At 42.8% G+C, this 14,092-nt stretch overlaps 1 protein-coding gene and 1 long non-coding RNA gene across 5 annotated transcripts in view; one reads left to right on the forward strand and one right to left on the reverse strand.

Annotated features, from left to right (window-relative positions):
* The first annotated feature begins 405 nt into the window (after positions 1-405).
* LOC129868770 (uncharacterized) lies at positions 406-4,125 on the forward strand. The gene is made up of 2 exons (XR_008761813.1): positions 406-2,951; positions 3,178-4,125. It is a non-coding gene; the product is annotated as an uncharacterized LOC129868770 (long non-coding RNA).
* Positions 4,126-11,738: 7,613 nt separating this feature from the next.
* LOC129868768 (transcription initiation factor TFIID subunit 6-like) overlaps positions 11,739-14,092 on the reverse strand; it is a 47,429-nt gene continuing 45,075 nt past the window's right edge. For 3 of the 4 annotated variants that reach the window (XM_055942987.1, XM_055942986.1, XM_055942988.1), the window contains one exon: positions 11,739-14,045. In XM_055942987.1, coding sequence (XP_055798962.1) covers positions 13,770-14,045 — 276 coding nt within the window. In that variant the 3' untranslated portion in view covers positions 11,739-13,769. The remainder of the gene's footprint in view (positions 14,046-14,092) is intronic. The other variant, XR_008761812.1, reaches the window with a different exon arrangement.

Consider the following 14,092-nt stretch of genomic DNA (forward strand, 5'->3'; position numbering starts at 1 on the left):
CAGACGGACCAAAACGGAGTTTTCATGGCCTAACGAATACAAATCTAAAGTCCAATGTGTTTCCATATAATTTTCATAGTAGTAGTAGTTTTGTCACAAAAACTGTTGCATTAAATAGCAAATGTGTCTACTCTAGCCAACAGCTCACAGATACAAGGCTAGTTAAAGATTAGATAAATAGTTTTAAGTCGAGGTTAAATAAAATAGTCTACATTGAGTATATTATGGATAAGAGCAATAACACTTTTATTTGTCAAATGGCATCGATCATGTCACCAGAATAAGACCCTCAATATTTATTGAAAGGAGCATCAAGCTCATCAACTTGCATTGCTCCTTTCCAATAAATATCAAGGGTCTTATTCTGGTGACATGATCGATGCCATTTGACAAATATAAGTGTTATTGCTCTTATCCATAATAATCTCGATAATGTAGACAATGTTTTACGACCCTGTGAGAATTATGTATTTCTTGCAGTGAAAGTATACAACAAATGTTAATTTTGTCTCAGGAACAGAAGTGGAAAATATCTAATATTTATTTTTGTCAGCATCTCTTGAGAAAATGTGAATGAGTATCATTGACACTTATGTAAGTAGACAGTATTTTTGAACCACATAAAATATGCACCCAAGACCAACTGAAATCTTTTTCAGAATCATGTTTCTTCATTTTCTCAGCTTTTAATTTCCTTAAAACCCGTCAAACTGATGACATTTGGACATTTTGCACAGGACCAATCGTTTCACTGTTTTGGAGTTAATGCCTTTTCTCCCCTGTCCCTAAACGAAACCTGTGTTAGATTACTAAGGCATTAATTATATCAATGTATTTAGTCTTCTGGTGCAACAAATTATGACAGAAGAGAAGCTGCATGTATCAAGCTATAGTTGACAAACAAATGATCCACCAAATGTCAAATTATAATATGGCCTACCAAATGTTGGAAATCAGGGGTGAAAGTAGCCAGTAGGGAATTATAGTAGGCTAAATTATTTAGGTGGATTGAACAGGTAGTCTACTTTATGAAGTGATTTGTTTGACAATCAGATGAAAACATCATCACACAACATCCATGATATGTGAAACTGAGCCTGCACAGACCGCAAAAACATCCGCAAAAAACAACATTAAAATGGGATAAGATGTTTACATGCCATAAGATCAGCATATCCCAAGCCTCTTATCCGGGTTTGTCATAACCAAGATACAAGATGTTTTTTTCCTGGTTATTGTAAACGGGATATGATGTTTAAATGCATTAACTCAAAAACAGAATACTTGAGTAGCCTATCCCCAATCATAAGGGGATATTGGTGTGCATGTGGTCACTGTGGGAGGACCACATAACAAATCATCGTGTGACTCCAAGTTCACTTCTATGTGGTGGTTATTATATCAATATTTGCACATCGAGGCGTTTTCACAACCATTTCTCGCAGAATTGACAAGGTGAGATCTTTTTTTGTCGGTAGAAACGCTTTTATGCACAAATATTGAGATATATAACCATCATGCGCTGGTCATCCCCAAAGCCAACACTTACTTTGGTCTCCTTTCCTACCAGTTCTCTGCTGACAATGACAGGAACGAATTGCAAAAATCTCTGAAGCTGGAGTCTTATCTCTTTCTAACTTTAAGCATCAGCTGTCAGAGCAGCTTACCGATCACTGTACCTGTTGTGGCGTACAGCATGTCAGCCACCAGGGGGAGACTCGTCGAGGCCTGGTGACAGACCTGCTGTACGCCACAACAGATACAGTGAAAAAAGAGCGGGGGGAGAAAGGACTCCAGTATAGTTGGGGACGATTGCAGAGGTATGAGGGAGTTCAGTTTTTGTGCCGACAGGCATAGGCGGAAATCCCAGGGGGGACGGGGGGGACACGACCCCCCCATCCTGGGGAAAATATGATTTGTCCCCCCCACTATATCACTGTAAACATAACTATGTAATTTCAATAATATTAATAATACGCAATGAAAGCACTTGTACTGATTATAGACACTTAATAGCGCGTTTTTAAATTTCACAAGATTGCGACCCCCCCGCCCTTTGCCTCACAATGGTTTGATCCACTGCCAGTTCTTTAGCTGGCAAGGTAATAGAGGGCTCGTATCTACTGTCCGAAAGGCACTCAATGTACGTAACTGACGTGAGGTAATCCAGTCAATCGCGCCTTAGCAATGTATATATTTTTTTCATGTTGCAGGGTTCACACACTAGCTGAATTTGCAGAGCTAGCGCGCAAACTAAAGCAAACATTAACTATCAAGCTAGCTAGTACCTATTCCATTTATGTGGCGTCGTCAAAGATGGAATATTTGCTATCGTCAGTTTATTCCAAGATTAGCATGCAGCTGTAGTGCTTCAAAGTCCGTGTGATAAGGTTAGCGATAAACTGAAGTCCAAACTGAACAAAACTACACTCTCTTATACCATTGTCTTAAATATATTTAATGGTCTCGTTGCAAAAGCTAAATTGTCGCTAGTGAATTTTTTATTTTTTTCACCTTTAACCAGGTAGCAAAGATTATAGCAAACACCACAGAAACGGAATTGGTGCTCGCTAGCTTTGCAAATTCAGCTATTGTTAGTTTGTTTCATATTGGCAGGCTTCTATGTTAAAATTTCAAAACGTTGCAGCATGTGTTGTGTAAATGTGTGTGCAGCTAGACCGGTCAGCCAGCCAGCCAGGTAGAAAAATGTCAGAAAAAAGTAAAAAGACGGACATCAGAGTATTTTTCAGTACACCAAAACGCAAAGTAAGAACTCTAGTAGCCTAATATCTCAAAGACCAGTTGATAAAATGTTCATAAGAAAGAAGTGAAATGCTAATGGAAATATTTCACAATGATGTCATTAGGCAGAGCAGGCAACAGATGGCACACAGACAGCAGAGCTGGGGACAGATATGCAGGGACAGACTGGCAGAGACAGGGAGTCTCAGGTAAGTTTGTTGAGTCTTTGTTTGGCAACATCATGAAAGGTTCTCAATTTTTTTGATTTGTAAAATAGGGACATAATTGGAAAATGCCATGAATACCCCCACTCTCAATTTAAACTGGTGACTGAACCAAGATTTGTTTAAGGCAATGGTATTGCTGTTGTGATTAATTGTGTAGTTTTGGGTACCGGTAGTTAGGAGTACAGCAAACACCTTATTTCTTTTCTAGGAGACAGACTGTGAGTCAGTGAGGGTGGTGAAAGGGAAAGAGCCAAGGAGAGAGACTTGAGGACATTGTCACAGCCACGGCAGGACCAGGTGTCACCCTTGTTGCCAGCAGCACCAGTATAGGGGACAGTGGCACAGCATCGTCCAGTTACCTCAGTGATGACACAAAACCATATCAGCCACACCCACAATTTATAGAACCGCAAACTCTTGCAAACGTTTCAAGAGAGAGGAACACTGCACTGATAAGGAACATTGCTATAACTATTATTAGTAGTAGTATTATAATGATTTAAACAAGTTGGGACAACCCTTCAGTTAACTACTGTACCTAACAATTATCCAGTAGTAGTGATTATGGTCCCTCAATATACATTTAACATATTACAACATAGTCTATGTGTTACAGCACTACTTTTGGTGTCCCCCTCAGGAATTGCTCCTGAGAAAATTTCATGTAATTGTCCCCTCCAAGGTTGATATCAGATTTTCGCCCCTGCCGACAGGATACAGCAAGACCCGGAGCCCAGAAGACGTTATCCCGGAGAGGTCTCCCCTATTAGACCCTATCCTTTTCTTTTTGATTGATTATTTAAACACCCTTGAAACCGAGCTAAGTGTACTCTGTCCGTGTCTGATCTGTGTAAACGTCTTGACCAAACCCCCTGGTCTGCCACACTGTACACAGCCAATCTGTAAATAGCACACCCGACTACCTCATCCCCATATTATTACTTAACCTCTTGCTCTTTTGCTCCCTACTCTTCTACATTTGCATACACTGTACATAGATCTTTCTATTTTTATTTTGTGTTATTGACTATGTTTATGTGTAACTCTGTTGTTTGTGTCACACTGCTATGCTTCATCTTGGCCAGGTCACAGTTGTAAATGAGAACTTGTTCTCAACTGGCTTGCCTGGTTAAATAAAGGTGAAATAAAAAAATCATATTGGAGAACTTGGAGTCACGCGATAACATGTTGTGTGGTCCTCCCACTGTGACTCATCTGTAAAGCATACAATTTGAGGCTACAGATGAAATAAATGATGAACTTCACAAGGTGGTGAGCTTGATGCTCCTTTCCAATAAATATTGAGTCTTATTCTGGTGACATGACCATAGATGATTGGCTGCAGTTTGACAAAGAAAAATAAATGAGCTCTTTTGTCAAGAATCTCATAATGTAGGCTATAAATTGTGCGCTCTAGCCAACAGCGTGCAGGTAGCCTATCTGCTGTCGCTGTTGGCTAGAGCGCATGTGCCAATATCAGAGTGGGCAGACTCGCTATATAACACAAAAAAATGTGAGAAAAATATTAGTAAAGTAGAAAATCCAATTCAAACCCATTTAACTTGGATTTTTTATTCGGTACACGGGAATGTGACGCAAAAGGTATTTTTATGCACAGCCTTTTGTGTGCAATAAGTCAATTTGATGGAAAGCTATCTCTAACCACGATTCCATCCACAGTTTTTATGCAAGTAAAGTCTAACTATATAAAAAATGAATGGCACCTGTGATGGAAACAGGATGTTTTGGTACAATTGTAAAAATACTGACAGATAATTAGTTTGTTTTACATGGTGGGATCCTTTTGTGTAAATAAAATGAATTATGTGAGAAATGGGGTGGTAAGGCTTGATAAAATAACCAGAATATCAAAGTAAACTGGTCAAGCGATCATATGGTGTGTGATCCTCCCCATATAACGCAGGAAGCCATGCAGTTTATTATGCAACTCACTGCCTTCCTGAAGACAAACAATGTATACGAAACGCTTCAGTCTGGTTTTAGACCCGATCATAGCACTGGGACTGCACTTGGGAAGGTGGTAAATTACCTTTTAATGGCGTCAGACCGAGGCTCTGCATCTGTCCTCGTGCTCCTAGACCTTAGTGCTGCTTTTGATACCATCGATCACCACATTCTTTTGGAGAGATTGGAAACCCAAATTGGTCTACACGGACAAGTTCTGGCCAGGTTTAGATCTTATCTGTCAGAGTTTGTCTCTGTGAATGGTTTGTCCTCTGACAAATCAACTGTTAATTTCGATGCTCCTCAAGGTTCTGTTTTAGTACCACTATTGTTTTTTTGTTTTTTTTATCCCCTTTTCTCCCCAATTTTCGTGGTATCCAATCGCTAATAATTACTATCTTGTCTCATCGCTACAACTCCCGTACGGGCTCGGGAGAGACGAAGGTCGAAAGCCATGCGTCCCCCGAAGCACAACCCAACCAAGCCGCACTGCTTCTTAACACAGCGCGCCTCCAACCCGGAAGCCAGCCGCACCAATGTGAGGAAACACCGTGCACCCGCCCCCCTCGGTTAGCGCGCACTGCGCCCGGCCCGCCACAGGAGTCGCTGGAGCGCGATGAGACAAGGATATCCCTACCGACGCTAAGCCAATTGTGCATCGCCCCACGGACCTCCCGGTCGCGGCCGGCGCGAACCCAGAGACTCTGGTGGCGCAGCTAGCACTGCGATGCCACTATTGTTTTCACTATATATTTTACCTCTTGGTGATGTCATTCGAAAACATAATGTTAACTGTCACTGCTATTCGGATGACACACAGCTGAACATTCTGCTGAAACATGAAGCCCCAAAATTGCCCTCGCTAGAAGCCTGTGTTTCAGACATAAGGAAGTGGATGGCTGCAAATGTTCTACTTTTAAACTTGGACAAAACAGAGATGCTTGTTCTAGGTCCCAAGAAACAAAGATCTTCTGTTGAATCTGACAATTAATCTTGATGGTTGTAAAGTCGTCTCAAATCAAACTGAAGGACCTCGGCGTTCCTCTGGACCATGATCTCTCTTTTGATGAAAATATGAAGACTGTTTCAAGGACAGCTTTTTTCCATCTACGTAACATTGCAAAGATCAGAAACTTTCTGTCCAAAAATGATGCAGAAAAATGTATCTATGCCTTTGTCACTTCTAGGTTAGACTACTGCAATGCTCTACTTTCCGGCTACCCGGATGAAGCACTAAATAAACTTCCATTAGTGCTAAACATGGCTGCTAGAATCTTGACTAGAACCAAAAAAAGTATCATATTACTCCAGTGCTAGCCTCCCTACACTGGCTTCCTGTTAAGGCAGGGCTGATTTCAAGGTTTTACTGCTAAACTACAAAGCATTACATGGGCTTGCTCCTACCTATCTTTCCGATTTGGTCCTGCTGTACATACCTACAAGTACGCTACGGTCACAAGATGCAGGCCTCCTAACTGTCCCTAGAATTTCTAAGCAAACAGCTGGAGGCAGGGCTTTCTCCTATAGAGCTCCATTTTTATGGAATGGTCTGCCTACCTATGTGAGAAAACGCAGACTCGGACTCAACCTTTAAGTCTTTATTGAAGACTCATCTCTTCAGTAGGTCTTATGATTGAGGTTAGTCTGGCCCAGGAGTGTGAAGGTGAACGGAAAGGCACTGGAGCAACGAACCGCTGTTGCTGTCTCTGCCTGGCCGGTTCCCTTCTCTCCACTGGGATTCTCTGCCTCTAACCCTATTACAGGGGCTGAGTCACTGGCTTACTGGTGCTCTTCCATGCCGTCCCTAGGAGGGGTGCGTCACTTGAGTGGGTTGGGTCACTGACGTGATCTTCCTGTCTTGGTTGGCGCCCCCCCTTGGGTTGTGCCATGGCCGAGATCTTTGTGGGCTATACTCGGCCTTGTCTCAGGATGGCAAGTTGGTGGTTGAAGATATCCCTCTAGTGGTGTGGGGGCTGTGCTTTGGCAAAATGGGTGGGGTTATATCCTGCCTGTTTGGCCGTGTCCTGGGGTATTGTCGGATTGGGCCACAGTGTCTCAGCCTCCAGTATTTATGCTGCAGTAGTTTGTGTCGGGGGGCTAGGGTCAGTCTGTTATATCAGGAGTATTTCTCCTGTCTTATCCGGTGTCCTGTGTAAATTTAAGTATGCTCTCTCTAATTCTCTCTTTCTCTCTCTCTCGGAGGACCTGAGCCCTAAGTCCTGAGGCATGGTCCATCTGGCCTGATGACTCCTTGCTGTCCCCAGTCCACCTGGCCGTGCTGCTGCTCCAGTTTCAACTGTTCTGCCTGCGGCTATGGAACCCTGACCTGTTCACCGGACGTGCTACCTGACCCAGACCTGCTGTTTTCAACTCTAGAGACAGCAGAAGCGGTAGAGATACTCTAAATGATCGGCTATGAAAAGCCAACTGACATTTACTCCTGAGGTGCTGACCTGATGCACCCTCGACAACCACTGTGATTATTATTATCTGACCCTGCTGGTCATCTATGAACATTTGAACATCTTGGCCATGTTCTGTTATAATCTCCACCCGCCACAGCCAGAAGAGGACTGGCCACCCCTCATAGCCTGGTTCCTCTCCAGTTTTCTTCTTAGGTTCTGGTCTTTCCAGGGAGTTTTTCCTAGCCACATTTACAATTTAGCATTAACACTGGAGTGGTAGATGTGCAGATGATGATGTGCAAGTAGAGATATTGGGGTGCAAAAAATAAATACATAAATAACAATATGGGGATGAGGTAGTTGGGTGTGCTATTTACAGATGGGCTGTGTACAGGTACAGTGATCGGTAAGCTGCTCTGACAGGTGATGCTTAAAATTAGAGAGGGAGATATGTCTCCAGCTTCAGTGATTTTTGCAATTCGTTCCAGTCATTGCCAACAGAGAACTGGAAGGAAAGGCGGCCAAAGGAGGTGTTGGCTTTGGGGATGACCAGTGAAATATACCTGCTGGAGCGCGTGCTACGGGTGGGTGTTGCTATGGTGACCAGTGAGTTGAGATAAGGCGGAGCTTTACCTAGCAAAGACTTATAGATGACGTGGAGCCAGTGGGTTTGGCGACAAATATGTAGCCAGGGCCAGCCAACGAAAGCATACAGGTCGTAGTGGTGGGTAGTATATGTAGTCACAAGTCGGACAATTTTATACCCATAATGCAACACACTTTGAAAGGCGGTGACCAACGTCAATGTCTTGACAAAATTGATCAACTCGAACGCGCCAATTGTGTATTGTATTGACAAGATAGTCAGTGATCGCTCAGACAAAGTTTCCACTAGTTACCACAGCCACAAAGAATTGGCTATATCATAAAAATTAATGAAAAAAAAAATGTGCTTTTTGTTCTAAATTTAAGTTTAGGGTTAAGGTTAAAGTTAGGGTTAAGGTTAGGTTTAAAATCACATTCTAAGAAGATAAATTATAGAAATAGGTGGTGTTCCTCAAAACGGGAATCCTGGAAGTTCCATGGCAGAAATCAGCTAAAGAGGGGTTGGAACCCAGTGTAAATCAGTGATGCCTCGCAACACGTCAAACCAATCAAATGCCTTGCTTGGGCGGAGCTCCAAAGGTGCTCACCAGATTAGTGCCGTAGGAGCAAACAATGCGTGAGGACTAAACATGCCAACAAAACAAGCACTGGTGACAAAACATTTTAAAACATTTGCAGCACACTGGTCTTCGCTACATTTCTCTGTTATTTCGAGATGAGCTGAAGCTGCAGCAAGAGGGGAGAAATTCTACAATGCTGGCCATATCAATATTTCTATTTCGATGTTTCTGAAGTGATTTTTGTCTGTAAAGGCTAGCATGAGGGACAATAAGTAAATAGCCACAATGAGGTTTGTTTTGAGAAAAGTCAGCTAACCTTGTAAACTACCTAGGTATAACTAACTAGCTAGTTACTAGCTAGTTACATTTCTCTCACGATTATAAAGCCAACAAAATGTTAATAAAAACAGCTTATTATTGATCTTAAAGGTTAGCTGTGTTACCCCAGTTGCTAGCTTATCCAGGGTCAGTGATACACAGAGCAACGTCCGCTGCTAACAATCGGCCTGGGAGAGGACGTGTGTCTATATTGACCCCACGCATAGTGAGGAGGATGGTTAGAGTGGGCATGCAGAAAAGTACCTCATCCCCACTGTGAAGTATGGTGGTGAATCTCTAATATTGTGGGGCTGTTTTTGTGGTGAATCTTTAATATTTTGGGGCTGTTTTTCCTGGACAACTTGTTAGGATACATAGTATCATGGACTCCAAGTACCAGCAGATATTAAATCAAATAAACTGGGCCTTGGTTGGATCTTCCAGCAGGACAATGAACTTAAGCACACCTCAAATTCAACACAAAAATGGTTCACTGACCACAGAATCAAGGTTTTGCCATGGCCATTCCAGTCCCCTGGCCTAAACCCCATAGAAACCTGTGGGATGAGCTGAAGAGGAGAGCCCACAAGCGTGGACATCGGAATCTGAAGGATCTGGAGAGATTCTGTATGGAGGAATGGTCTCAGATCCCTTGCCATGTTTTATCCAACCTCATTACACATTATAGGGGAAGACTCAGAGCTGATGTCCTGGCAAAGGGAGATTGCACAAAGTATAGAATGAAGGGGTGCCAATAATTGTGACACATATATTTGAGAAAAATATTTGTTTTATGTTAACAACGTATTTTTTATTTAAATTATTTTACTTTAATTAAAAGTTAGATTTTTGTGAATATTTTGAATGAAAGACCAAGAGAATAAACAATACATACACATACAAGGGTGCCAATATTAGTGGAGGGCACTTTATATACAAAGTATGTAGATACCGCTTCAACTTAGTGGATTTGGCTATTTCAGTCACACCTGTTGCTGACAGGTGTATAAAATCCAGCACACAGCCATGCAATCTCCATAGACAAAGATTAGTAGTAGAATGGGCTTACTTAAGAGCGCAGTGACTTTCAACGTGGCACCGTCATAGGATGCCAACTTTCCAACAAGTCAGTTCGTCAAAGTTCTGCCCTGATAGAGCTGTCACAATCAACTGTTATTGTGAAGTGGAAACTTCTAGAAGCAAAAACGACAAAGTGGTAGGCCACACAAGCTCACAGAACGGGACCGCCGAGTGCTCAAACACACAGCGCGTAAAAGTCGTCTGTCCACGGTTGAAACACTACCGAGTACCACACTGCATCTGGAAGCAACTTCAGCACAACTGTTCGTCGGGAGCTTCATTAAATGGGTTTCCATGGCCGAGCAGCTGCACACAAGCCTAAGATTACCATGCGCAATGCCAAGTGTCGGCTGGAGTAGTGGCACAGAGGTCTAAGGCACTGCATCTCAGTGCAAGAGGCGTCACTGCACTCCCTGGTTTGAATCCAGGCTGCATAACATCCGGCCGTGATTGGGAGTCCCATAGGGCGGCGCACAATTGGCCCAGCGTCGTCCGGGTTTGGCAGGGGTAGGCCATCATTGTAAATAAAAATGTGTTCTTAACTGAGTAGCCTAATTAAATAAAGGTTAAATAAAATAAAAATAAAAAAAAGCTTGCAGCCATTGGACTCTGGAGCAGTGGAAAAATGTTCTCTGGAGTGATGAATCACGTTTCACCATCCGGTAGTCCAATGGACGAGTCTGGATTTGGTGGATGCCAGGAGAACGCTACCTGCCTGAATGCATAGTGCCAACTGTGCACTAGTCAAGTATTGACATAGTGTAACAAGCGGTCAATGGTGATTTTGAATAGGCAAACAGTAAATGTGTCAGTTTTCAATCGTAATTAAAGGGTTTATGTAGGAAATGAAAAGGGATCAGGACCAATTCAGTAGTGACAACACTACCCACACAAATGGCAGTATAAATTCAATAGAGATTGAGTAGGCATACAGCAGTAAGGTGTAGGCTGGCTCAGTTGGTAAGGTGTGGCTCAGTTGGTAGAGCATGGCGCTTGCAACGCCAGGGTTGTGGGTTCGATTCCCACGGGGGGCCAGTACAAAAAAGTATGAATGTATGTACTTGTAAGTCGCTCTGGATAAGAGCGTCTGCTAAATGACTTAAATGTAAATGTAGGCATTACGTAGTAATTCAATAGTGAACATGTAGGAATTTTGTTGGTATGTGAAGGTTTTAAGTCAGGCCTGGGCAACTCCAGTCCTCAGGGGCTTGATTGGTGACTTTTTCCCCAGCCCCAGCCAACACACCTGTCTCCAATAATCATCTAATCATGATCTTCAGTTAAAAATGCAATTAGTTTAAATCACCAGTAGGTTTGTATAGATCTTGTGTAGTAGTGATTAAGTAGTACTCTTTCATGAGGGAGGGCGTTAGGAATAAATAACATTAGTGAAGGAACTCGCACTAATGCCCTGGATCAGAGCTAGGGCAGGCACAGCTTGTGCACTTTACTGCATGCAACCATCCATTCCTCCCTCCATCCCTCACTATCAATCATATTTTCACATACAGTGGCAAGAAAAAGTATGTGAATAGAAGTGATGCTGCATGACTGACATGTTACGTCTTCCAACATCAACTCAAGACAACGGCTCCTTGTCCAGAATGAGAAAGTAACTGAAGTAGTTCAACAGAACTTATGTACGGCAAATGTGTTTGGCACCATTCCTTTCCCAACTCTTCCATTTGAGTGTCAGCAAAATAACCTGCTACTGAATTCTTTCCCACGAATGCAAGAATGTAGGCCTTTAGGCTACCAGTGTTTGTGCTACTGCGATCATCAGCCGTCAACCGTATCATTGTCCTCTTATAATGGAAAAAACAAAGCAGTCGCCATAGAATCATTACAAAATCAGTTTTATTATAGGGTGTAAAAAAGGAACATGAAATCAATTAGAATGTTGGTTGAACCATTATAAATGCCCACACAGCTTCAGGCGAGTGTGACTATATGTACAATAAGAAAAAGAGATGCAATTTGTGCACTTTACTGCATGCAACCATCCATTCCTCCCTCCAACCCTTCCTCCCTCCAACCCCATTATCAATCATATTTTCACATACAGTGGCAAGAAAAAGTATGTGAACCCTTTGGAATGACCTGGATTTCTGCAAAATTGGTCATCAAATTGGATCTGATCTTCATCTAAGTCACAACAATAGACAAACACAATCTGCTTAAATGAATAACACACAAATGATTGTATTTTTCTTGTCTATATTGAATACATAATTTAAACATTCACAGTGTAGGTTGGAAAAAGTATGTGAGCCCCTAGGCTAATGACTTCTCCAAAAGCTAATTGGAGTCAGGTGTCAGCTAACCTGGAGTCCAATCAATATGACGAGATTGGAGATGTTGGTTAGAGCTGCCTTGCCCTATAAAAAAACGCACAAAATTTGAGTTTGTTATTCACAAGAAGCATTGCCTGTGAACCATGCCTCGAACAAAAGAGATCTCAGAAGACCTACGATTAAGAATTGTTCACTTGCATAAAGCTGGAAAGGGTTACAAAAGTATCTCTAAAAGACTTGATCTTCATCAGTCAGTAAGACATTGTTGAAAAAAGTTCAACACTTTTGTTACTCTCCCTAGGAGTTGCCGTCCAGCAAAGAGCACAGCGCAGAATGCTCAATGAGGTTAAGAAGAATCGTAGTGTCAGCTAAAGACTTACAGAATACCACTTAAAAACACCACGGAAGAAGCCATTACTGTCCTAAAAAACCATTGCTGCACGTCTGAAGTTTGCAAAAGTGCACCTGTATGTTCCACAGCACTACTGGCAAAATATTCTGTGGACAGATTAAACTACAGTTGAGTTGTTTGGAAGGAATGCACAACACTATGTGCGGAGAAAAAAAAGGCACAGCACAGCACACCAACATCAAAACCTCATCCCAACTGTAAAGAATGGTGGAGGGAGCATCATGGTTTGGAGCTGCTTTGCTGCCTCAGGGCCTGGACAGCTTGCTATCATTGACGGAAAAATGAATTCCCAAGTTTAGCCTAACATTCTTCTGCAAAATGTCTTGATATCTGTCCGCCAATTGAAGCTCAGCAGAAGTTGGGTGATGCAACAGGACAACGACCCAAAACACAGAAGTAAATCAACAACAGAATGGCTTCTGGGGTGGCCCAGTCATTGTCCTGACCTCAACCCGATTTAGATGCTGTGGCATGACCTCAAGAGAGCAGTTCACACCAGACATCCCAAGAATATTGCTGAACTGAAACAGTTTTGTGAAGAGGAATGGTCCAAAACTCCTCCTGACCGTTGTGCAGGTCTGATCCGCAACTACAGTAAACGTTTGGTTGAGGTTATTGTTGCCAAAGGAGGGTCAACCAGTTATTAACCAAGGGTTCACATACTTTTTACACGCTGGTCTGTGAATGTTTACACGGTGTGTTCAATAAATACATGAAAATGCATAATTGTTTTTGTGTTATTAGTTTAAGCACACTGTATTTGTCTATTGTTGTGACATAGAAGAAGATCAGATCAAATTTTATGACCAATTCATGCAGAAATCCAGGTATTTCCAAAGGGTTCACCTACTTTTTCTTGCGACTGTAATATCCCCCGTTTTCTGACAATTCCTTTGCTACTCCAGAAGCTAGTTTCCACACCTGCACCAAAAGTCCTCGCTCCCAGGCACCTAGTCTCTGTCCAATCAGAAGTAGAGGTCTCTGTTATTACCATCAGATGGCTGTCTTACCCCACTCAGCCAATATCAAGCCAGTGTCTGTGTCAAACGGCACCCTATTCCTTATATAGCACACTACTTTTGACCAGAGCCCTATGGGCCCTGGTCAACAGTAGTGCACTATAAAGGGAATTGTTTGCCATTTGGGACACACCCAGAGTCTCAGTGCGGGGACTGTGTGCTGGCGCCGGGGGAGTCTGAGCAATCCATCTTCACCTCGGCTTCCAGCAAGATGGGGGAGGTGGAAGAGGGAAGGAGCACGCCACTCTTACTTTCCAGAGAGGAGGACGAGGGGAGGGACACCACAATGTACTTCTGGAGGGATCGCGACCCCCCCAGGCCACCGGCCCCTCCAGACTCCAGCTTGACCAGAGGCTGCAGCGTGGAGGTAGCGCTGGCGACCGTGCTGGTCACTGAGGAGGAAGTCCGAGTGATCACCTGAAGTAAAGGAGAGGGGAATATTACATTACACATCACCACTACTA

The sequence above is a fragment of the Salvelinus fontinalis genome, chromosome 13 (genome assembly GCF_029448725.1).
Source record: "Salvelinus fontinalis isolate EN_2023a chromosome 13, ASM2944872v1, whole genome shotgun sequence".
Lineage (NCBI taxonomy): Eukaryota > Metazoa > Chordata > Actinopteri > Salmoniformes > Salmonidae > Salvelinus > Salvelinus fontinalis.